Source organism: Zalophus californianus, chromosome 6 (genome assembly GCF_009762305.2).
Source record: "Zalophus californianus isolate mZalCal1 chromosome 6, mZalCal1.pri.v2, whole genome shotgun sequence".
Taxonomy (NCBI): domain Eukaryota; kingdom Metazoa; phylum Chordata; class Mammalia; order Carnivora; family Otariidae; genus Zalophus; species Zalophus californianus.
Genome location: NC_045600.1, coordinates 74,284,267 through 74,308,480, shown reverse-complemented (window position 1 = coordinate 74,308,480; position 24,214 = coordinate 74,284,267). Strand labels below are relative to the sequence as shown.

At 37.5% G+C, this 24,214-nt stretch overlaps 1 protein-coding gene and 2 pseudogenes across 1 annotated transcript; 1 reads left to right on the top strand and 2 right to left on the bottom strand.

Moving 5' to 3' along the window:
- Positions 1-859: 859 nt before the first annotated feature.
- Positions 860-1,828, top strand: LOC113909860 (olfactory receptor 11G2-like). The gene has a single exon (XM_027571481.1). It carries the CDS (start codon positions 860-862, stop codon positions 1,826-1,828), a length of 969 nt encoding a protein of 322 aa, XP_027427282.1.
- An 8,900-nt stretch (positions 1,829-10,728) lies between these two features.
- Positions 10,729-11,700, bottom strand: LOC113910028 (annotated as a pseudogene).
- Positions 11,701-19,290: 7,590 nt separating this feature from the next.
- Positions 19,291-22,994, bottom strand: LOC113909239 (annotated as a pseudogene).
- Positions 22,995-24,214: the final 1,220 nt, after the last annotated feature.

Sequence of the window (24,214 nt, the reverse complement as noted above, 5' to 3'; positions counted from 1 at the left end):
CATGCTTTTGTTCCTTTTTTATTGTCTTTTTACATAAGACAATTCATCACCATGTAGTAACAAGATGATGAGGCATCTGAGCTGAGAAACATGTTCTTCCATCTGCCTCCAGCTATTTTTCTATTTGAGAACCAGGATCTCCTAATAAAGGAGTGAAGCCAACTTGGGTCCTCTTGGTATCAAAATAGCTGTTGCTCAGCAAGTAGAAGTTAAATACAGGTATAAGAAGCTAATAGGTATGTTAACTAACTGGAATTAGAACAAAAAACTTAAAAAAAGCACTAATAGGTACTTGCTAAAATGGAATTTGTGGCAGTGTCTTCAGCACCCTGCTTCAGTCAACAGAATTATTCAGGACAGATCTGACAATATTATGTTACTGACAACATAGTAAGATGCCCTTTTTGTACTGACCTAGTTCAATTTCAGATTATATTGAAACTTGGATTTTCCTTAAAATTTTCCAAAATACAAAATTTTCTTTTCAGCAAGAAGAAATATAAGGATATGAGTATGTATATTATGAAAATATATATATCAAAAAAGAATTAATTTAAATGCAAATGGAGAAAAACTGTTTGGACTTGCTGTTACATGATGCCAGTGAAATTTATACTGTGAAAATGAAGACTGAGTGGGGGCTGTGGTAGCATACCAGGTTCTCCCAGAATCCTGATCTCACTGGACTAAGCCAGGTCCTGGGAACGGAATTATTGAATTCAGAACCCTATAGAGCCTTTTCACAAAAGTGCATTAAAGGAGAATATAGGAGTCAGAAGAAATAAAAATAACTCTTAAAGAGATGGAAAATGACTAATATAATGATCCTTATTGCTCATTCCCTCCATAGATTAGGAGAATGAACATCTCAGAAGCCAGCAATAACTCTGGGTCTGTGACTGAGTTCATTCTCCTGGGCTTCCCATGCCGCAGGGAAATCCAGATCCTCCTCTTTGTCATCTTCTCCCTCATCTACCTTCTGACTCTCATGGGGAACACATCCATCATCTGTACCGTGTGGTCAAGCCGGAAACTCCACACACCCATGTACATTCTCCTGGCCAACTTCTCTTTCCTGGAGATCTGCTATGTCAGTTCTGATGTGCCCAAAATGTTGACCAACATCATCTCCCAGACCAAGAGCATCTCCTTTGCTGGTTGCCTGCTCCAGTTCTACTTCTTCTTCTCCATGTGTGCCACTGAGGGCTACTTTCTGTCTGCAATGTCCTTTGATCGGTTCCTTGCTATCTGTCGACCTCTACATTACCCCACCATCATGACTCACCATCTATGTGCCCAATTAGTGGTTTCCTGCTGGGTAGGTGGCTTTCTATCCATACTGATACCTGCAATTCTTATGTCCCGGGTGCCCTTCTGTGGCCCTAACATCATTGACCATTTTTTCTGTGACCTAGGACCACTGCTGGCTCTGTCCTGTGCTCCAGTTCCCAAAACTACTCTAACTTGTGCTACTGTAAGCTCTCTTATTATCTCCATCACCTTCCTCTACATCCTTGGGTCCTATACCTTAGTTTTGTGTGCCGTCCTTTGGGTCCCAGCTGTCTCAAGTAGGAACAAAGCTTTTTCCACATGTGCCTCACATTTCTTGGTGGTTTCCCTATTCTACGGCTCAGTCATGGTGATGTATGTGAGTCCAGGCTCCAGGAGCCATCCTGGGACACAGAAATTTGTGACCTTGTTTTACTGCATGGCAACCCCATTCTTTAATCCTCTGATTTACAGCCTTCGGAACAAAGATATGAAAGATGCACTCAAGAAAGTCCTGGGAGCACCATCAAATGAAATTTCTAAAAATACAGAGAAATGATATAAATTTTCCTATCATTCTCTCAGGAATACCGAATTTCTCCCACAGAGGGGAGAAAACTATCTTCTGGGCATATTTGAGTGTTTGATTCCTTACTCTCATGAAAGTGTGACTCGTTACACACAAAGAACCCTTATCCTGTCTCAAAAGCAAATACCCACAGTCTTAAAGGTCTATTGTGGAAAGTTATGTACAGTTTTCATTCATCAGTGTGTCATTTCTCTGTTTTGGTCATTTTTTGAAGTCTGACAGCTAATGTAATCAAGTTGATATGTACAAAGCTAACACTTGTATCTTGGCTTTTATCCTACTACTATTTTTTGTGTTTCAAATTTATCACTATTTTTTCCTTTCCAATTACAGATTTTTCTATAATGAAATATATCATCTACTCATTGCACTAACAAAAATTCAATTGCTTTATTTATAAGATCAAGGACCCAGTATCTGTCACTGAAACAGTAGTGTTTTTTCATTTGTGTTCACTTTATTACCAAGCATTGGTAAAGTGTCCAGGGTATGCAACAAATGAAAATGGGAAATGATATGGTTGCTTCTTACAGAAAACTCTTAGTCCAGTTTTGAAGAGGATACATAGAAAAGCATGCACACATTCACATATGCCAAATCATTAAGTATTCCTTACCCAGACCTGGGTTTCAGCACCTTCTAAGCTTTGGGTAGAGAAACATTTACTGGTGCAGAAAATAGACATGAGAAACCAGGGAACAGACTGTCAAACAAAGTATAAGATACTTTACAGGCCATCAGCACTTAATATAAAATTTTGACTTGGCCTGATCATCTGCCTCTACTTGGAAATATTCATATTTTAGACCAGGGCGCAAAATTTCCTTTTCTGGGGGAAGGAGTGGTTTGTGAAGTTGTCTCCTACATGTTGGAAAAAAAGCTAATGATTTGACTGACAACATCCAACCCAGACCAGACCTCAGTTTAGTTTTCCATGTAAAAATATATCTTAAAGTCTTCCCCCAAGTTATTTTGGCTTTGGGGATATTTTCTGTAAGAGAATATGCTAAATGACAAACTTCCTAGACTACTGCAGGAAAATTCATGACAACCTACAATACTGAAGAGTTAGTTTTTCCTTGTCCATGGCAGATTACTGGGACTACATCTGCCAGAGGTAACTCTAGTCTTATGTAATTATAACAGGGTTCTTACTTGCATACAACAGAAGCTGACTCTCACTGATTAAGCATGACAATGGAAAAGATTTATTGATGGGATATCAAGAATTTCACAGAATCAATGAAAGCTAAAAAGCCAGAGTTGGGGCTCAGCTTCAGACCAATGTGCAAATTATTCTGCAGAACTGGTCTGATGAAAAATCAACACCACGAGAGCCACACCTGCTGCCATGGGCCAGCAGAAGCCACAGCTTCAACCACTGACAATTCTGTGCTAGGAGCTTGTCTTTCCTGCAATAACTGCACTACCTGCTTCATTGCTATTTTTAATGCCAATATTTCAACATTGCTGCCCCCAACCCCACTTCTGCGTCTTGTATCACTAACCCCTGAATCAAAATCTGCTGTAGCTGTATCGGCTTGGTGGAACCAAGAGTCCGTTCCTGGGCTGTAGCTACAGGAAAGACTGGAAGAGCTAATACCTGACAATAAGAAAATCCAATTATGCAAAGATAAGCTCCAAGCCTGCTAATATTGTGATTCTCCCAGCCATAAAAAAGGATTGAGATACTAGGCAGCCAAAATAAAAGAAAAATGCCAACTCTAACAACCCATTTATTTGGACTCCCTATGATATCCCTGGGCCATGTTCCCTCTAGAAGTTACACAAGGTAGGACTTAATTAAATGACCCATATGTAATAGCAATGAAGTGGAAGCTGGATGAGAAAGGGGAAATAAACTTCCCTATGGGTAGTTGAGGGCTTATCTATCTCATGATGAGTGCTGGTAGAACATACTCTGATTCTGATAAGTTATTGCTGCATTATCTACAATTCTGAGAAATAGAAGTTCAACTGAAGGGGGAAAAAAATCACCCACCTTCTAGGAAAAACTCATTAGCTACAGTGAAATTTAATGCTGCCCACTCACCTTTCTTAAAACTGGTGAAGAGTGGATAAGGAAGATTCTTCACTTATTCTTTTACTTTGAGCCAGAATTTTTTTTTTGCCTGGGGGTAAATGGGCCACAATTAACCAAATAAATGAGATTTTTATATCTAGGTTTTCATAGTATCTGAAGAAGATATTCATATTTTAAAATAAAATATTTTTTGTTTTGTCTAAATGTTATATACATAGAATTTTCAATAACCAGGCTTGCTTAGCTACATTGAGATGAATAATATTCTGCTTTCCCTATATTCTTTTTAATTACACAAGTAATACATTTTACAATGAATAAATTTTCAGTGTAAAAGACCAAATAGTACAAAATAATGATAATCTGCATATCTCCATACTTGCACACACCTGTCTCTTTAGGAATGTCTTCAGTTTGGTGGGTATATTTCTAGATGTTTTTCTGTGCATACACACACACACACACACACACACACACACACACACACACATAAATTCTGGATTTTGAATGGCTATGTAAATTGGATTATACATGAAAATTGCTCTATGACTGATTTTGAATGGCTATAAATTGGATTATACATAAAAATTGCTCTATGACTGACTGGCCCTCACACCCACCCCCTACTCTCATTTAAAAAGCAGTGTCTGAGAAGAAAATTTCATCCAGCTTCTGAAGGAGCTTCTGATTATTGTTCTGCAACACATTAGGACAATGAAGCTGAAGATACAATTAGGAAAGACCCATCCTAGGATGTGGTTCATGGATGTGTGAGAGCACTACTTCCATGACATAGTGTACTCAGGAGGTTCTTCTGCCACCAAATCAGGATTAAAATGAGGAAAACCTGTGAACGTTGGGGTACATGTGCCCCTTTGAATCTGTATTTTTGTATCCTTTGGGCAAATACCTAGTAGTGCAATTGACGGATTGTAGGGTAGTCCTATTTATAACTTTTTGAGGAAACTCCATACTATTTTCCAGAGTGGCTACAACAACTGGTCACATTTCAAGCGCTCAGTAGCCACATGTGAGTCATGGCTATTGTGTTGTATAGTGCAGGTACATTTAGAGAAGTCTGAGGACTAAATATAAAACCTAAAAATGTTGAGGTTAAACAAATAACTGAAATGTCTTTATTTTTTCAGAATATAGTTTCTTTGCCTAGAGGGATAAGTAGAATTATTCAAATTTAGTTGTACCAAGGAATCACTAAATTCTACTCCTGAAACCAATATTATACTGTATATTCACTGACTAGAATTTAAATAAAAATTTGAAGAAAAAAAAGAAATGTGACCAGTTCTAATTGAGAAGTGTGATAAGTATAAAATTACATACAGATTTTGAAGACTTAATATAATAAAAGAATGTAAATATCTCATTAATAATGTTTATGTTGAGTACATGTTGAAATGATACTATTTTGGATCAACTGAGTCAAATAAAATATTTTACTAAAAGTAATTTCACCTATTTCTTTTTACCATTATTAACATGGCTAGTAGAATATTTAAAATTATATATGTGGCTCACATTTGTGGCTCACATTATATCTTATTAGATTAGACTGATTTAGACTGATCTCAAAGAATCTAATAGCTTTAAATACCATTAATATGTTTATAATTCTCAGGTTTTTATCTCCACTCTCAACTTCATTTCATACCTCCAGAATTGCATATCCAGTGGCCTACCTGAACCTCCACTTGGATGTTTATTCATCAATTTTTAAGTGTACATTCCTATCTTTTATTTCAGTGGACCAATATTAGCACTTGTCTTGACACAGGATGAGAAATTCTGGCTAATGTGTATAATTCAAATGCAGGTTAGTCTTACTCTGTTATGAGACAATAAAGTAGATTCCCCTGGTATATTTAATAACTACATATATATTTTTTTATATTTTAATTCCTTCTAGGTTTCCATATGGAAATAACTGCCTTTGCTGAAAACGTAGGTATTACTAAGCAAATCTAACTTTGTCTATGAGATCAATTTAAATATGAGACACATAATTTAAAAATTATAAGAGAGATTTCCATCTTTTAACAAAAAAGGCAATTGACGTAATTAATGTTAGCTCTTTTTTGAGATAAGTTATAAAGCCTGTCATTTCTACCTTCTTAATGCCAATAAAGGTCATTTGTGTTCCAAGGACATATTTTTCAGGATTATCAAAGTACTGCACTGGCTTGTCCTTCCCCCAGGTGGTGTCTTTCTTCTTATCACATCCATGTAAGATAATTATGTGGTCTGACACATCTTCAATTCATACAGTACATGGAGATTCAAAACAGTCTTGAGCCTGTCATACTTTTCAACTGTATATCTCCAAGTATTCTTTTGAGCCAAAATCTTCTTGCCTTCCTTAATGCAACTACTTTATTTTATTATAATTAACATATAATGTGTTATTTGTTTCAGGGGTACAGGTCTGTGATTCATCAGTCTCACACAACTCACAGCGCTCACCACAGTACATATCCTCCCAGTGTCCATCACCCAGCCACCCCATCCCTCCCACCCCCCTCCACTCTAGCAACCCTCGGTTTGTTTCCTGAGATTAAGAGTCTCTTATGGTTTGTCTCCCTCTCTGGTTTTGTCTTGTTTCATTTTTCCTTCCCTTCCCCTATGATCCTCTGTCTTGTTGCTCAAATTCCTCATATCAGTGAAATCATATGATACTTGTCTTTCTCTGATTGACTTATTTTGCTTAGCATAACACCCTCTAATTCCATCCACGTCTTGCAAATAGCAAGATTTCATTTTTTTGATGGCTTAATGCAACTATTTTAATTTGGTTCTCTAATTATGCTTATTATAATGTTCCCACACTCAATTGTCTAGCTTTTTGGCTCACCTAAAATATGAAATAGCCAAAACAGAACCGCTTTACTTCATTTGGGGCTCTTCTCAAAATTCAGATTAAAAGAAGTCTTCCCAGACTATACTATTTAAAAAAGCACCCCCCACTCCCATTATCTGTTCCCTTCACCTGCTTTATTTTTCTTCAAAGTATTTATCATCATCAGAACTATATTCTATTCTAGGGGCACCTGGCTGGCTCAGTCAGTGGAGCATGTGACTCCTGACCTTAGGGTCATGAGTTCGAGACCCACGTTGGGTGCAGAGATTACTTAAATAAATTAATTAAAAGAAATATATTGTATTCTATACACTTCTTTTCCTATATCTTTATTTCTGGCTCCTTGTACTAGAACATGAACTTCATGAGAGCTAGATATCATTACTATACCCTCAATGCCCAGAGAAATGCCTGACACACAGGAGGAACTCAATAAACATTTGTTGAATGGGCTTGTTAATGAAATAAACAATTATTTGAGTTTCTACTATAGAAGAAGCCATTCTGGAACAGTGAAAAGATAGTATAACTTATATTCCCTGCCTTCAGGAAACTTACAATATAACTGGTAGGAAAGTAAAAAAAAAATAACACAAATGATGCTGCAACAAATACCCAAAAGGCAGTCCAATTATGAGTAAATATCTGGCAAATTTCAAAAATGCTATGAATTTAGAAAAGAATATTATGATGAGCTATAATGGGCAAGAAAATTTTTAAGGACAGCATGACTAGTGTCTAAAAATGGGCAAGTTATTAGTAAAACAATTTTGAGCTCAAATTGTAAAATTAAGACTGTACTACGTTAATTACGGAAAGTGAGTCAACAGGAGTAATGGGACATATATTTAATAAGGTTCTAGTTTGAAGATGTTGAGAGGAACTTTGAATTACATACAAACTAAAGAATTTGGACATGACTAATCACATGCAACTTTTGCTAGCATAATCTTGTCTAATTGCTAATCCTTTCTCTCTAGGGTGGCACCTCCCATAGGTGGCTGCTCAAATCACAGTCTTCAGACTTTTCAGAAGTCCTTTCACATTGGTATTGTTCTCTTCTTTGGTGCCACTTGGTTTTTTTTCTTGTTCTCAAGTGTCTTATCTTCTCCAACTCACCATGCATTAAGATCATTATAACAGGATAAAGATTTGCCACTTTTTACAGTCATCTGTTACTACTATTCCTGTTTCTGTGCATTCCACAGGTCTAAAGCCTCATTATTCCACATTTGACTTTAATTTTCTTGGGTTCTTTTCTCGTTCTGAGTTCTTGTGCTGTTTTTAAGGCTAGGTTTTCTTTTTCGCGACCTATGCTAATGGCTGCTTTTGGGTGTTCTGAAACTGCCAAGACAATGGTCAAACTTTTGACCACAACCCAAAGAAATAAATTCATCCGACATTGTGCTCAATACACACATTCATATACAACTGAAACAGAAGCTTCTTAGAACAATACCACCCTTATCACAAATAATGAATTTCTATCCTATTCTATCCTGTTCCATTTCTAGGGACACATTTCATAAAGCCTCAAAATGAATGACGGGTGGGTTGATTCATTGCCTCTAGATAGGCTGACAGTATCTGTGGTCTCTGTGATTCAACCGACTCCTTTCCAATCAACAGACTGAAAATAATTATTTATATATTCCTTGCAGGAAGACGGTTAAATTAGTTAGTGATGCCATTTGGAAAACTGTTCACAGAAAATTAGGACTCAAAACAGTTTTTTCTCTTGAGCCTTTTCTCTTGAAATGTTTTCCTCACCATTGAACTCATAAGTGCCCTTTTATGGTCAAATGCTAGCTCAATATTATTATGATCATCATCAGAAAAGCTCATTATATTCAAATTTAGTTGTAAATTGTTTACAAAAATATCATTCATTATAATCAACAAAAATTGATTTCAAGTGCTTAGTCAACAAACAGTTCTGTCTTATTAGCCTCTAGTCAGATTTATAAATGTAGTAGCTTCTGGAAAATTTGTGTGCTTTTCTTCCTTAGCTTTTTTATACTTGTCAAAGGTCCATGTTTTCACTTGTTGAGTTTCATTAAGTCTAAGATGATTAGAGAAATTCTCCAGATCCCTCTTATGGCAGGGACTGCTGTTGCCCACCCAAAGTGCATCCACCTTTTCCTTAGCACAAGAAACCTGATTTGTTCAGAGTAGCAATGAGTCCAGCTAAAAACATTCACTTCTTTAGGTTCCTTGCAGCTAGTTTGGTCATGTGACATAGTTCTAGTCAATGAGACACAAACTGGGAGTTTCTGAGGAGGCTTTTGCTTTCTTGGAACTTGGAATAGCAGTTTCAAATTCCCCCAACCTGGAATGGGGAAATGCCTGGACGTTTAGCAGCCATCTTGTAACCACGAGTAACAAATGAGGATCTATAAGCACAGATCCAACACAGAGCAGAATATAAATATAAATATGTGTGTGTGTAATATTTGTTTGAAACTTTATTTTTTTAGAGCAGTTGTTTTAGGTTCACAGCAATTTCCCATATGCCCCCTAAGTCCACACATGCATTACTTCTCCCATTAACATCCCCCACCAAAGTGGTACATTTGTTATAACTGATGAACCTACACTGACATATAATCATCACCCAGAGTCCATAGTTTACATTAGGGTTCACTCTTGGTGTTGTACATTCTATGGGTTTGAACAAATTAACAATGACATGTACCCACCAAACAAAACAAAAAAAGAATTTAGGATTTATCCCCCAAATCTGTGTAAGTAGAGAGAAGATAAGCACTGATGGACTGATGGAAAGGAGGTTTGAGTTATGCCTTTACAGGTATGGAGTGCTAGGACCTGGACAAAAATGATCAGTGAGGATGACAAAGGATCACAGGGAAGATGCCACAGAATTTAACAACATTAGGATTGGGTAGGAGAAGTTGAGGAATTATAAATGTTAAGATTTTAGGTTCAGGCTGTAGATCAGTGGAGCCATTGGTAAATAAGTACAGCTAGAGCTAATTTAAAAAGAGTTTATCAAATTCAGATCAGACATTTGAAGTATATTTTCATGAAAAAAATATCCAGCAGAAGGTTGCAGATATTTGACTAGGATTCAAGTAAAGCCAGTATTGCCGTTATCCCAGAAGAAAATTATAGCACAAGGTATCCTCATGAGGTGCAATACTGTAAGTTAAATGACTACTCCAGAAAATAAGAAATTAGAGAATAAAAATTACCTCTGGGTAATGCTTATCCAGAATTTTACACAGAACTATGAATGTAAGTGAACCTCAGACCTGGATGGTAGTGATCTCAAAAGTCTATAGTTCTTTGGCTTATGTGGAGTATTAAGTAACTTTCATGTGTCTGCATATGGAGGATTAGACCTACCTCCTAAAGTGAAAGCATTAGCAAAATGTGAGAGTCAATCAAGTCAATATAACCTTACTAAGTACCCTAGTTGGTGTCCAAAACTATACTTGGAATTATGGAATATACCAAAGCAGTGCTTTAAAACTGTCCCTGATGTTGAGGGTTTTTTTTTTTTTTAAATCTGGTTAACTATGTGTGATTGTTTGTTAATTATGCATGTGTTTGCAACACATTCAACATTTGCTATGCTCTAAAAACAAACAAACAAAAAACAAAACTGGCTCTGATGAAAGCAGAATTTGGAAATCTTGAAATACATCAAGTAGTATGTAATGAAAACCAAAAGAGAAACTGGAAACTGAGTCATAGAGAAATACAGGAAAATCTTATTAAGTTGTATTTCAAAATAAAGTCTATCTAAGGTACAGACATATCTGGAACATAACAGCAACAACTTCCTAAGATTTAAATCATGAGTATGATGAATTTTAAAAAATCATCTTCCCAGTATATGAAAATAAAGTCAAATGAAGAGAAAAAAGTGTAATCTCATCTGTTTCATTATATTCCATCCTCCTGAATCATTAATGATGCAGTATATGAAATTCAACTTTTGAATCCTTTAGAGATTTCCCGCAATAACACATTCAGAATTTTCTTCAGAACCTCCTTCATATCTTTGTTCCTGAAGTTGTAAATCAGGGGATTAAAGAATGGGGTTGCCAAAGAATAGAACAAGGTCACAAATTTCTGCATCCCAGGATAGTCCCCAGGACCTGGGCTAACATACATCACCATGACTGAGCCATAGAACAGACATGCCACAGCAAGGTGGGAGGCACAAGTAGAGAAGCCTTATGCCTTCCTGAGCCCGGGGCCACTTGCATCACCACACTCAGGACACAGAAGTAAGTGCCAAGGATGTACAGGAAGGGGAGAAAGATGATGAGAGAGCTAATGATACCACAGATCAGAGTAATTCCAGATACTGAAGCACTGGACAATGCCAGCAAAGGTGCAAGATCACAGAGAAAATGGTCAATGGTGTTTGGACCACAGAAAGGCACCTGAGAGATTAGAGTCAAAGGAGTCAGTAAGCAGAGAAAGCCCCCTGTCCAGCAGAAGACCACTAACCAAGCACATAAGCAGTGGGTCATTATGGTGGGATACCGCAAAGGTCTACAAATGGCAAGAAATCAATCAAAAGACATCACTGAGAGAAATAAGGCCTCAGCAGCACACATGGAAAAGAAGAAGTAGAACTGGAGCAGGCAGCCAGCATAGGAGATGCTCTTGGTCTGGGAGATGATGTTGGCCAACATTTTAGGCACATCAGAACTGACATAGCAGATCTTCAGGAAAGAGAAGTTGGCCAGGAGGATGTACATGGGTGTGTGGAGTTTCCGGCTTGAACACACGGCACAGATGATGGATGTGTTCCCCATGAGAGTCAGAAGGTAGATGAGGGAGAAGATGACAAAGAGGAGGACCTGGATGTCTCTGTGACAGGGAAATCCCAAGGATATCCCAAAACTCACTCACAGACCCAGAGATATTAGTAGTCTCCAAGGTCCTCATTAGTCTGACCTGTGGAAGTGACAGAGACAGTAAGAAACACAGAAATATTTACACTATTTTTCTTCTTCCTGGTAAAGAGATATATGTTTATTTTCCTCAATTCAGGCTTGTGAATTGGCTTGCTTCCTTTGGAAGCATGAGTTGTTCTTTCTTCTTCATCTCCTTCCTCCCTTATTTATTCAATAAACATTTATTTTGCACATATTATTGCCAGGTACTCTTCTAGGAGATAGGAAAAAGATGATAAATAAAAATGTAGAGTACCTGCTCTTTGGAGCTTATGTCAAATATCTTTTGTTCAAAACAACTTCAAACAATACATTCGTGGCTCCAAAATTTCTACATAAAGAAGTTTAGGAGCTTAAATCTGTTTGGAAGAGAGCTAAGGAGATCTACCTTGGACCCTCATCTGCATAGAAAGGAAACTTTTTACTTAGATTTTATGTTTAGTGTGGCAACTTCATGGAGAGCTGATGCAGAATTTGGAGTGATGTTAGCATCCCTCCACCCATATCATGGTGCTGCCACTGACACAGTAACAACAGTGTATGATAAATCAAAACAAAATATTTTCTTGTCGGGGCGCCTGAGTGGCTCAGTCGTTAGGCATCTGCCTTTGGCTCAAGTCATGATCCCGGGGTCCTGGGATCAAGCCCCGCATCAGGCTCCCTGCTCCTCAGGAAGACTGTTTCTCCCTCTCCCACTCCCCCTGCTTGTGTTCCCTCTCTGTGTCTCTCTCTGTCAAATAAATAAAATCTTTTTTAAAAAAATTAGAAAAAAAATATTTTCTTGTCATATAAGACAAGATTATACTCAGTTGGAAAAAATAAGGAAAGGCTTTTGAAAAGAGAGATGAACCTTAGCAAAAGGGCAGCAATGAAGGCAGAACATTAATAGCATATAATAATAATAATGTGAAAAGATTTGGATACAAGACTTATGTTTAGAGAAAAGTCCAAAAGAGTGGAAATTAGAGTACTTGTAAAGGAATGGTAAGATAAAAATTTCAAAGATGGGGCCATGTGGCAGACTGCCAGTCTAGTTCAGGCTTAATTTAGTAATCAGTGGAAAACAACTGGTGCTAGTCTAGTAGAAGACTAAAAGAATCAAAGGTTTATGGAAGCTACATTTGTAAGACAATTTCTCAATTAGAGGGTAATGAATTTAGCAAGGAACTATTAGAAAGCTATTTCAACAGTCCAAGGAAAAAGCATGAAGAAACTGACCTAGGGTAATGTATAAGCAAAGAGATACCAGGAATGGATTCAAGAGATGTGCGAAGGTGGAAACCTAACCTCCTGGTCTTTAAAATCACCAGAGGCAATTAAATGCTGCTAAGGAGCCAAGAAGACACAGAAAAGAGAGACCGCACATTCAATTTGCCACAGTCATACTCCAGCTCTCTTCTGATTGTCCTTGAGTATTATATTTCATTAACTAAATTAGCTTCCATTTACAAAGTTTTCCCCTCCTACAAGCCACACACAATGGGTGTTGATTTGCTATGCTGTCACCTGTGTGAAAGAGAATGGTAAACAAGAGAGTCGTCTAAATTATTGCCACGGTGTTAAAGAAAACTTTTCCCATTTTCCTATCAGCTAAGAATACAGTTCTTTTGAAGATGACCTGCAAAGACAAGATGATAATTTGACAAAAAATTTCCTTAATCCCATGTCTAATATGGTTTATGTAACAGAAATGGTATTTGTAAAGGAAAATAAACATGAAATTTTTTGCTCCTTTTCCTATCAATACATAAAACAAAATGGACATTGAGACATAGGAAAGAAGTCATTGTTCCATGTACCCAGACCTACTTATCCCAGTGCAGCCCAGGAGTTAGAGGTGTCACCTCCTTGGTAGAACATTTTTTGGTTCCTTTCTTTACAAAGACTCCTTTCAGGTTTTACTCAGAGAATAGAGCAAGGCACAAATCTCTCCATTCCTCATTACTCATCCCTTCCAGACTCTGAAGACTATCTCCAGAGACCTCAAACCCAGGAGCAATGGAGGCAATTAAGGTGGCATCATACAGACCGGGTCATGTTTCATCTTCAATGATTATCATATTGGAGATAAAAGTTACATGAATGTGCACACACTCATATGTGCAATCCCCCCACACACACACACGCATGCACATACACATACATATTCCAAACTATCACAGCATTATTCCCTACAGAGTTCCTGCTCCTGAACTTAATAAATTACTTCTTAGCTAACAAAATTTTTTGACATGAGATGCACCATCACTCTCAAGCTTTGTTAGACCTAGAGTCTCTCATTCCTGTTGTCCAAATGGCAGTTTAAAGATCTTGTCCACTATATCCAGAATGAGCCTATTAAACATCCACAGAGCTACCAATCTCCTTTTCAAACTCCTTAATTCCACATGTAGATCAAATAGAATAGATGTTGGCCAACTAAGAAGTTAAGACACTGATTGTATGATAGAGACAAATTCATTTCCCCTTCTTCAAGTCAAGGATACATTTTTTCTAAGCCTTCCTTGTAGATAGGTATGCTCATGTGACTGTGTCCTAGTCAGCAGAATGTAATTAAAACTGAAGAGCAACACTTTAAGCTTTACCCAGGCATGGTCCTTGATGATCTCTGATATAATTAAGCATGTTGACCTAGGAAGCTGAGTTTTGAAAATGATGAAGCCAAGGATGGAAAACAGCCTGAGTTCCAGAATCATCATTCGAAAAACAATTGCCTGTCAATCAGGAACACCCATCTGGACTTTTAAGTAAACACCTTTAATATCTGATCCACCAAAAAAAAGAAGGTTGTTTGGAGAATAATAATGTGATTAATTGAATCAAATATTTACCTTTTGATAAACATAAGAAAACAATCTGTGGGTGACTTTATTAAAATGTATATATCTGTGGGCTTACTCCCTTCAATTTTCTAATTCTAAAATAGCACAGAGGGGTGCCTGTGTGGCTCAGATGGTTAAGCTTCGGCCTTCGGCTCAGGTCATGGTCCCAAGGTCCTGGGATCGAGCCCCACATCGGACTTCTAGCTCAGCAGGAAGCCTGCTTCTCCCTCTCCCTCTGCCTCTCACCCTGCTCATGCTCTCTCTCTCTCTCCCTCTCTCTCTGTATCTCTAATGAATAAATAAAATCTCTTTTAAAAACGCTTTAAAATAGTACAGAAAAATTAAAAAACAATGTTTATGAAGGACAAATTCTGAGAAATAAAAATTGTGAGTCGTAGAGTGAGTGCATTTTAAATTTAGGTCAATGCGGCCACATTTCCCTCCAAAGACACTTCAGAGCTTTCTTCATCATTGTTACTTTTCTCTCTATCCTGAGCAGTAAGGCCCAGCTTTTCATACTGTGCTGCTGGTCTAGCTCTGCAAACTAGATAAACAGCAACACTATTTTATGCCTCCATTATGATGATGTACATCAGTGTCAATTGAAAGAACATGGAATATATCCTTAAGACTCTTCATCCAAGTTGCCCCAATGTCTACCCTTCAAACCTACAATCTACATCCCCAAGAACACAAAGCTAATGACCACACTAAAAAAAAAAACCTGCAGAACTGTATTAACTACCCACAAGCCATTATAGAACCAACCTAGCTGCCCTGCTGTTTTAATAGTACACATGAGGGATACAGAATTGTTTAGAACTCACTAGGTCTTACACAGACTTTGTCATACGTTCTATATGCAACAGCAAAAAGCCTCCATGGAAATATGCTACAAACCAAGGGCTTGAGGTAATGTGAAGGAGATGCTGTTATCATTGTCATTATTACTTTTTAAATTATTCTCAGATGCCAAATATGTGGTTGAAGCCCAGGAATTATTCCACTGTTTGGAGGCTAAGGTGAATGAAAGGCTCAGAATTTCCATTTGGGCATGTTCAATTAGAAATGAAATATGATTTTAATTGAACAGCTACCCAACTGAAATATCAAGCTACTAACCTTAAACTGACAATATTAGTATAAAACACATTTCCCACCTTGACTCTGTAAGATTCTGAGATGTCAGCTCTTTTCAAGAGGAATTGTGAAATTCTCAAAAGATTGAGTCAATACCATTAATCTGAATTCATCTTCTTCTTAAAGTTAATTGGATAGCCTACACTACGTTTAATGAGAGAAGGAGCTACCTGTGGCACTGAACACAGAATCTAAACAAAAGAGGCCAAATTTTCAAAAATGCAAATCTGATCGTGTCATTTCCTTGCTTTCAATCCTTAAATATTTCCTTCAACCCAACAGACTCAAGTTCAACCCTGTTAGTGTCTCTAAGTTCCTGCCTCCCTAAATTCATCTCCTTTCAGGACACCTCCTTCATTCACTCGACACTCAGTTATACATGTTGTATACGCTACTCCTTCTGTGTGTAATGTCATCATCCACTCTCCTCCCTCCCTTCTATCTAGAAAACTTCCAACTTGTCATTCAAGACTCAGATGATTTATCAGCTTCTCTGTGAACCCCTCCCTAACCTATACTCTTAGTCCAACACTTTTCTTTGTTCCTCTGGCACCCTACGCATTCCTCTCTCTTTGCTTTTTTTTTTTTTTTTTTTTTTTGGATTGTTAATAGATCTGTGCCCACATAAGTTAAGAATTCCTCAAGAACAAGGATCCTATCATATGCATCTGTGTATCGTCAATACCAAGTATGCTGCTTGGAATATGACTAGAGTTTAAGAAGCTTTTGCAGGAGGGTTACCCTTTCCTCTGCATCCTCGCCAACATCTGCTGTTCCCCGACTTGTTAATTTTAGCCATTCTGACTGGTGTGAGGTGGTATCTCATTGAGGTTTGGATTTGGATTTCCCTGATGCCGAGTGACGTTGAGCACTTTTTCATGTGTCTGTTGGCCATTTGGATGTCTTCTTTGGAAAAATGTCTGTTCACGTCTTCTGCCCATTTCTTGATTAGATTATTTGTTCTTTGGGTGTTGAGTTTGATAAGTTCTTTATAGATTTTGGATACCAGCCCTTTATCTGATATGTCATTCGCAAATATATTCTCCCATTCTGTTGGTTGTCTTTTGGTTTTGTTGACTGTTTCCTTTGCTGTTCAAAAGCTTTTTATCTTGATGAAGTTCCAATAGTTCATTTTTGCCTTTGTTTCCCTTGCCTTTTTAGACGTGTCTAGCAAGAAGTTGCTGCAGTTGAGGTCAAAGAGGTTGCTGCCTGTGTTCTCCTCAATCCATTTTGATGGATTCTGGAGAATCCAGAGTTCCATGTATAAGACCACACAGCCTCTGGCCTGTGCACCACCATCAGCGAGACTGGAGAGGAACGCCAAACCTCTGCTGTCTCCTAGTAAAATTACCACCCTCTCCCTTCCCATCAACCTTTCTACACCAGCTGCTGTGGAGAGAGAGCATCAGAACAAACTCCACTGTGCTCCTTTTCCCAAAATGGCCCTGATCTGACTCCACTGGTAACAAAGAGTCTTCCTTGTCTCTTTTGCTGCTTCCAGGTTTTATTGCTCCCTCCTCTCTAAAAGCTGTTTTAAAGTTCAATCTCCCAAAAAAATAAAAAAATAAATAAAGTTCAATCTCCCTTTAGAGGAAGAGGACAAGGGAAGGGAGACAGAACAAAGAAAACACAGCAAGTATTTATCTAAGGTTACTAATTGAAAGTTTCTAATCTACTAACCCTAATTCACCCCATCCACACCCATGCTCATTACCAAGAAGAACATAAGAAGCCACAGAGCTGCACTGTCCATTATGGTAACCACTAGCTACCTGTGGCTACTGGCACTCAAAATGTGACTGGTCCAAAGTGAGATGTGCTATAAGTATAAAATTCAGCTCAGTTTTCAAGACTTAGTATAAAAAATTAATACAAAATGTCTGGTTAATAATTGTATATTGATTATATGTTAAAATAGAACAGGAGATACTCTGCCTGTGAGACCTAAAAAGTGGGCAACACCAGGCAGCCTCAAGAGCAAATTCCTTCATGTGCCAAGAGTTTGCACACCTCAGGGGGGACTTGATCTTACATCCCAGAACCAAAATTATTCCTTTCTTTAATTTTATCCCTAGTGATAATGCAGTTTCTAACAATCATGTGCACTAGGATGGAAGAAACTCCCTGAGGTGGCAGTCAGCCTTTGGAGGAAGGGGAGTGGCTGCCTCCTTGAGACCACTTCGTGTGTCCTCAAAGAGCAAAGCAAAGGGGCACCTGGGAGGGCAGAGCGCTGCTGCAGTTGGGGAGTGAAGTATTTGTGACTTGAAGGGAAGGATCCTATCCCATCTGTAGTTTTAATTACTGAGAAAAAGCTATCACAGCAACATCACAGAGGAAAAGAAAACACACACACAAACAAGACTGCAGCAGCAGGGGTTACTGGAAATGTTAACATGATAACAATCCAAATAAAAAACAACTGACATTGGTAATATGCTTTACATTTTAAAATTATTTTTAATTGTGATAAAATACACATAACACGACATCTAACGAATCTTAACAATTTTGTAAGTGTACAGTTCTGTGGCATTAAGTACATTCACATTGTTGAGCAATCATCACCACCATCCATCTCCAGAACACTTTCATCTTCCCAAAGAGAAAATGTGTATCCATTGATCAATAATTCCCCTCCCCTTCCCCTAGGCAACCACCATTCTACTTTCTGTCTCTGTGAATTTGAAGATTCTAGGAAACTTACAAAAGTGAGATTATATGGTATTTGTCATTTTGTGACAAGCTGGTTCATCCATGTTTCAGAATTCCCTTTCTTTGTAAGGCTGGATAATATTACATTGTATGTATACATCACATTTTGTTATCTGTTCACCTGTTGATGAATATTTGAACTGCTTCCATCTTTTGGCTTCACTTTGCATTTTATAAATACTTTTATATATGATTGCTCATTTGATCCACATTTAAAAACCCCAAAATGTCCTTTTTAAAAACTGGGAATGAAAGTTTTGATTTGCTGAAGTGGAACCAGAACACAGTCCTCATCAATCTTTGTCTAACAAATCATTATCATCCTTTTCATAATACAAGGAAATGTAGGGTGTTGGGCAGAAATAATTCTTGTTTTGATTTGCATTTACACAGACTTTTTTCAAGAATCAAAACATTTTTTCCTTAAAAATAGGCCCTTTTTCCTTTATATAAATGTAATAGGATTATCATTTAACAGTTTGGGGAAAAAACTGCTGAAGCACATACTTGGCAACAATAGCTAATGATAATACATTTTGATAGAATTGTTATTGGTAATAATATATATTACATTATATAATATTTATTGAGGACCAGGCACTATTTTAAATACTTCCATATATTAACTCATTTAATTCCAAACATTCTATGATGCCGATGGGATCATTAAAATCGTCTCCAGTTAAAATTGGGAAAACAGACAAATAACAATTTGAGTAACTTACCCATAGTCATTCAATCGATACAGAATAAAGACAAGCTTTGAATTTTAAGAATTCTCATGTGGACATATTTATTCTAGATCTAGCACCTTTCCTTACTTTTAAGTATAATTTTTCTAGATTCTTTACAACAGGACTCAAAAGGACTTTTATCTCACCAAACCATCTCCTATTCAGGAATTATTTCTAAACTTCACACATAACTTTCCTGAGGACAATCTTCATCTCCTTATTCCTGAGGCTGTAGATCAGAGTGTTTAAAAGTGAAGTTGCAATTGAGTAGAACATTGTCAAGAACCTCTGCATACCAGGCTGATTAGCTGCCCCTGGGCTTACATACATCACCATGATTGAGCTGTAAAATAGGAACACCACTATCAGGTGGGAAGCACATGTGGAGAAGGCTTTTTTCCTACTTGAACTTTTGGGAACATGAACCACAGCTCGAAGGACCAGTATGTAAGGACACAAGGATGTAGAACGAAGTGACAAATGTTATCACAGCACTGAAAATGCTACAAATCAGTATTGTCTTGGGGACAGGTACACATATATGGCCAGCGTTGCCCCAAGATCACAGAGGTAGTGATCAATGACATTTGAACCACAAAACGGAACTTGGGAGATAAGGGTGGCTGGGGTCACCAACCAGAGGAAGCCACCCACCCAACAAGCAGACACAAGGGTTCCACAGATTTTCCTGGTCATTATGGTAGAATAATGCAGTGGATGGCAGATGGCAACATACCTATCAAATGCTATGAGGGCCAGGAAGAAAGTTCTGTGGCACAAAGAGAGAGGAAGATGTAGAACTGCAAGACACAGCCATTATAGGAGATGGTCATGGTCTTGGTCTTGGATAGGAAGTTGAACAATATGTTGGGCACATTGGAATTGATGAGCAGATCTCCAGGAAAGAGAAGTTGGATAATGAAGTATACATAGGAGTGTGGAGTTGCTGGTTCCACCACATAGCGCAGATAATAGCACTGTTGCCCAACAAAGTCAAGATGTAGATGATGGAGGACAAAACAAAAAGGAGAATTTCTACCTCTTGACTACATAGGAAACCCAGGAGGATGAATTCATGAGTGATAGCAGTGTTATTATTGTTAGGCAAAACATTAATTTCTCTCTAACCGAACATGTACACAGACATAATCAGAAGTACATATTAAGAGTCTCCTGTTTTATTCAGCCCTCCATAATACCTCAATTTCTCATCAGAACTAGGTGGCATTATAAGTAGAGAATAAAATGGAATATTAATATTTAGTCAACATGAAGAATTTTTTTTCTAGATAGCTCTGTTGGAAGACAAATAGAAAAACACCACTGGTAACATTAAGTATTACTTTACTTTAAATATTTTCTCCAGAGCTTTTTCTTCTTATTTTAGCCTATGAGAGAAGGAGACAGAAATGAATCATTATACAACTTAAATGCTCACCTTTAACTCTAGTACAGCTAATAAGCTTCAGGAAGGAGTTTACGCCCTTAAACTGCACTGAAATATTTTATTGCCTACACTATCATTTCAGTCAGCATCACGAGGTCCACAAATTTTCCCTATTTAACTACATTATTATAGAAGCTTAACAGATCATGATAAAAAGGCACAACCCTAAATAAAAACATTAATTCATTAATTAATTTCCATTAAGGACTCACATCCCCAGATGATTCTAGGGTGACAAAGACAATGCCTGGCTTTTGAGAATTACTATTATACTATAAGGTGCCAGAGAAATTTGAACTCAGGGAAGGTTGTTTCAAAAGATGTGAATTGACTGCAATTAAAGTAAAATATGGAACCTACACCACTGAGTTAGAAGCACAAGTATATAAAATAAAAGAGAGTTCATAAATAACTGAATGATAATTCAGTAATTCCCAATCTAAACTAAGGAATGTAACATGTGCTTTAAAAATATTTAAATTATTTTAGGGCGCCTGGGTGGCTCAGTTGGTTAAGCGACTGCCTTCGGCTCAGGTCATGATCCTGGAGTCCCGGGATCGAGTCCCACATCGGGCTCCCTGCTCAGCGGGGAGTCTGCTTCTCCCTCTGACCCTCTTCCCTCTCGTGCTCTCTATCTCTCATTCTCTCTCTCTCAAATAAATAAATAAAATCTTTTAAAAAAAATAAAAAAAATAAAAATATTTAAATTATTTTAATTTGATTCAAATTATCCTCTGTGGAATCCCCTTCATTTTTGTTAGCTATATAGCATTTCAGTTCCTTTGCAAAATTTGCCAGCTTACTATTTTTTAAAATGGCATCACATAACTTTACTTTTTAGTTAGAACAGGTTTTACACGTGTTCATTTTTATTTTCTATGTATTTTATATCATTTTCCCTCAATTTTCATTTTAAATATACATACTTTAGTGATAAAACAAAGGGCCTGACATCTTAACGTTTTTTAAGTACAAAGTCAAAATGACTGTTTAAGAATGAGGTGTAGGAATGAATCATGGAACACTACATCAAAAACTAATGATGTAATGTATGGTGATTAACATAACAATAAAAAATTTAAAAAAAAGAATGAGGTGTAGGTTTTGCCATAATTACAAATGTTTTTTAGTTTTAAAGAAAAGTAGTCAGAATTTAGACAGACCCAAAATGAAAACCTAGCCCTTTTTAATATAAGATTTATAACCTGGGACAAGTGACTGACTCTGAGTTCAATTTCTTTATCTGCAAAATCAGGATAATACCTACTGTTGAGTGTTAACAAAGCATTAAATATAATGTTTATAAAGCACCTAACATAGTGCCTAGCATAAAGTAAATGGGGGGGCTCATTTTATTGCCCTAATTACCACAAGCAAAATATGAGCAGGTTCTTCCTAAAAAGTATTTGAACATAAAAGAAGAATATTCAGCTTCTATATACATTCTGATCTTCACACAATCTTAGGAATGATATAAACTTAATGCACTTCTATGCCACTAACTAACATTTGAAAATATGTCCTAAAATCACATATGGAGGGGGGCCTGGTTGACTCAGTCAGTTAAGCGTCTGCCTTCAGCTCAGGTCATGATCCCGGGGTCCTGGGAATGAGCCCCGTGTTGGGAATTGCTTCTCCCTCCCCCTCTACCCCACACCCCGCTCATGCTCTTTCTCTCTCAATAAAATCTTCTAAAAAATGAAAAAATAAAATCACACATGGTACTCAGAATAAATATCTCAATAAAAACATTATAGCTTGTTCCAGAGTGGCTCAGAGAAGCCCAATTAATCATTGCATTACTTTAATTATTCCTTACCCCTTGAATTGAGCCCCTTTTGACATTATTCTAGATAATTTTCCTTTTTCTCTGATTCCAACAGATTTTGTTATAGATTTTTGTGGGTTTCCTGAAACGAACCATTATTAGGAAAATTCTTTTTGTGAAAAAAAAATCCATTTTAGTTTAAACTTATGAGTCCTGGCACAGCTCTCTCCTCTACTGCCTTGCATATGTCAAAGCTGGGAGGGCAGAAGCGAAGTAGTGCCCCTAGGTCTGGACCAACAAAACTTTTTCTTACCCAGAGATAAACTTCAAGTAAGCTACTGGAATGACAGGTTTTAGAAATATTCCATAGTTTCCCATATCATAGGGTAGTAAATCAGACAGACAAGACATGATTTTGCATGATTCCAAAGTTCATAATATGTCTAACCCAAATAGATTGCTAGCTAAAGCAGCATAGAGCTTGATCAAATAATAATATGCAGGAGGTCTGTCCCCTCTTCTGTCTGCTATAGGATAATATATCCCCTTCTGCCTCCCCTCTCTTGCCAATCCAGCATGAATAGTAGCTAGTAACATGGAATAACCCCCACCCCCACCCTCTCCCATCTCAGCATCATTTTCAGCATCCATCTGGATGAGCATGTTTTAAGCAAAGCTAATAAGCAGGGCAGGGTACTACATAATACAAAAGACCCTGATCACTGAGGTGATTATGATTACAAGCAAAAAAAGCAAGGTGATTTGGAGATGGTGGGAAGCAATTTGGAAAGACTGTGGAGGGGAACCATGAAAAGAAAGTTACCATATTGAAGATGTTGCTAGGATGATAATTATATGATCAGAGGAGATATTAAAATTATGACACCTGAGTCTGAATTTTTCATGATACAAAGGACTAAAACTGGTTTAGAAATTTTTAAGAGGCAATAAGACCCTTGAGTTTGAGACATGTGAAAAATTTCACCAAGATTTGTTTCCTTGTACATCAGGAATTTCTCAGAGTAATGTTCATCCTCACAGGAATTTTATCAAAGAGAAAACTCCTGGGGCCTCTTCCCATCTGGCCACTTTGCATAAGGTGACATACCATGTGGTTAAATTCTCAATTAAGCGACTTCCTAAAGACATCTATTCATTCATTAGCCATCTATTGTGTGGAAGATAGAATGAAATGGGGATTCATTTTTCACTCACTCTAGATTTGTCTAACCTCCTGTGAAATCCAAGCATCCTGTCTCCAGGAGAAAGTATCAGTTTCTAGCATTCAACTACTTCTGGCTCTGACAGGATTATTATTTAAAGAAAAGATATCTCAGCCAAACTATGGAAAGACCCAAGATGTTCATTGACAGATGAATGGATAAAGATGATGTGGTATATATATACAATAGAATATTATGCAGCCATCAAAAGGAATGAAATCTTGCCATTTGCAACAACATGGATGGAACTGGAGGGTGTTATGCTGAGCGAAATAAGTCAATCAGAGAAAGACATGTATCATATGACCTCACTGATATGAGGAATTCTTAATCTCAGGAAACAAACTGAGGGTTGCTGGAGTGGTGGGGGGTGGGAGGGATGGGGTGGCTGGGCAATAGACACTGGGGAAGGTATGTGCTATGGTGAGCACTGTGAATTGTGTAAGACTGTTGAATCACAGACCTGTACCTCTGAAACAAATAATACATTATATGTTTAAAAAAAAAAGAAGAAGAAAAAGAAGAAGAAGATAGCAGGAAGGGAAGAATGAAGAGGGGGAATCAGCGGGGGAGACAAACCATGAGAGACTATGGACTCTGAGAAACAAACTGAGGTTTCTAGAGGGAGGGGGGTGGGGGGATGGGTTAGCCTGGTGATGG

Bases quoted from the DNA above. Each gene is read 5' to 3' on its own strand.
- LOC113909860 (XM_027571481.1), top strand. From the start codon at position 860: ATGAACATCTCAGAAGCCAGCAATAACTCTGGGTCTGTGACTGAGTTC.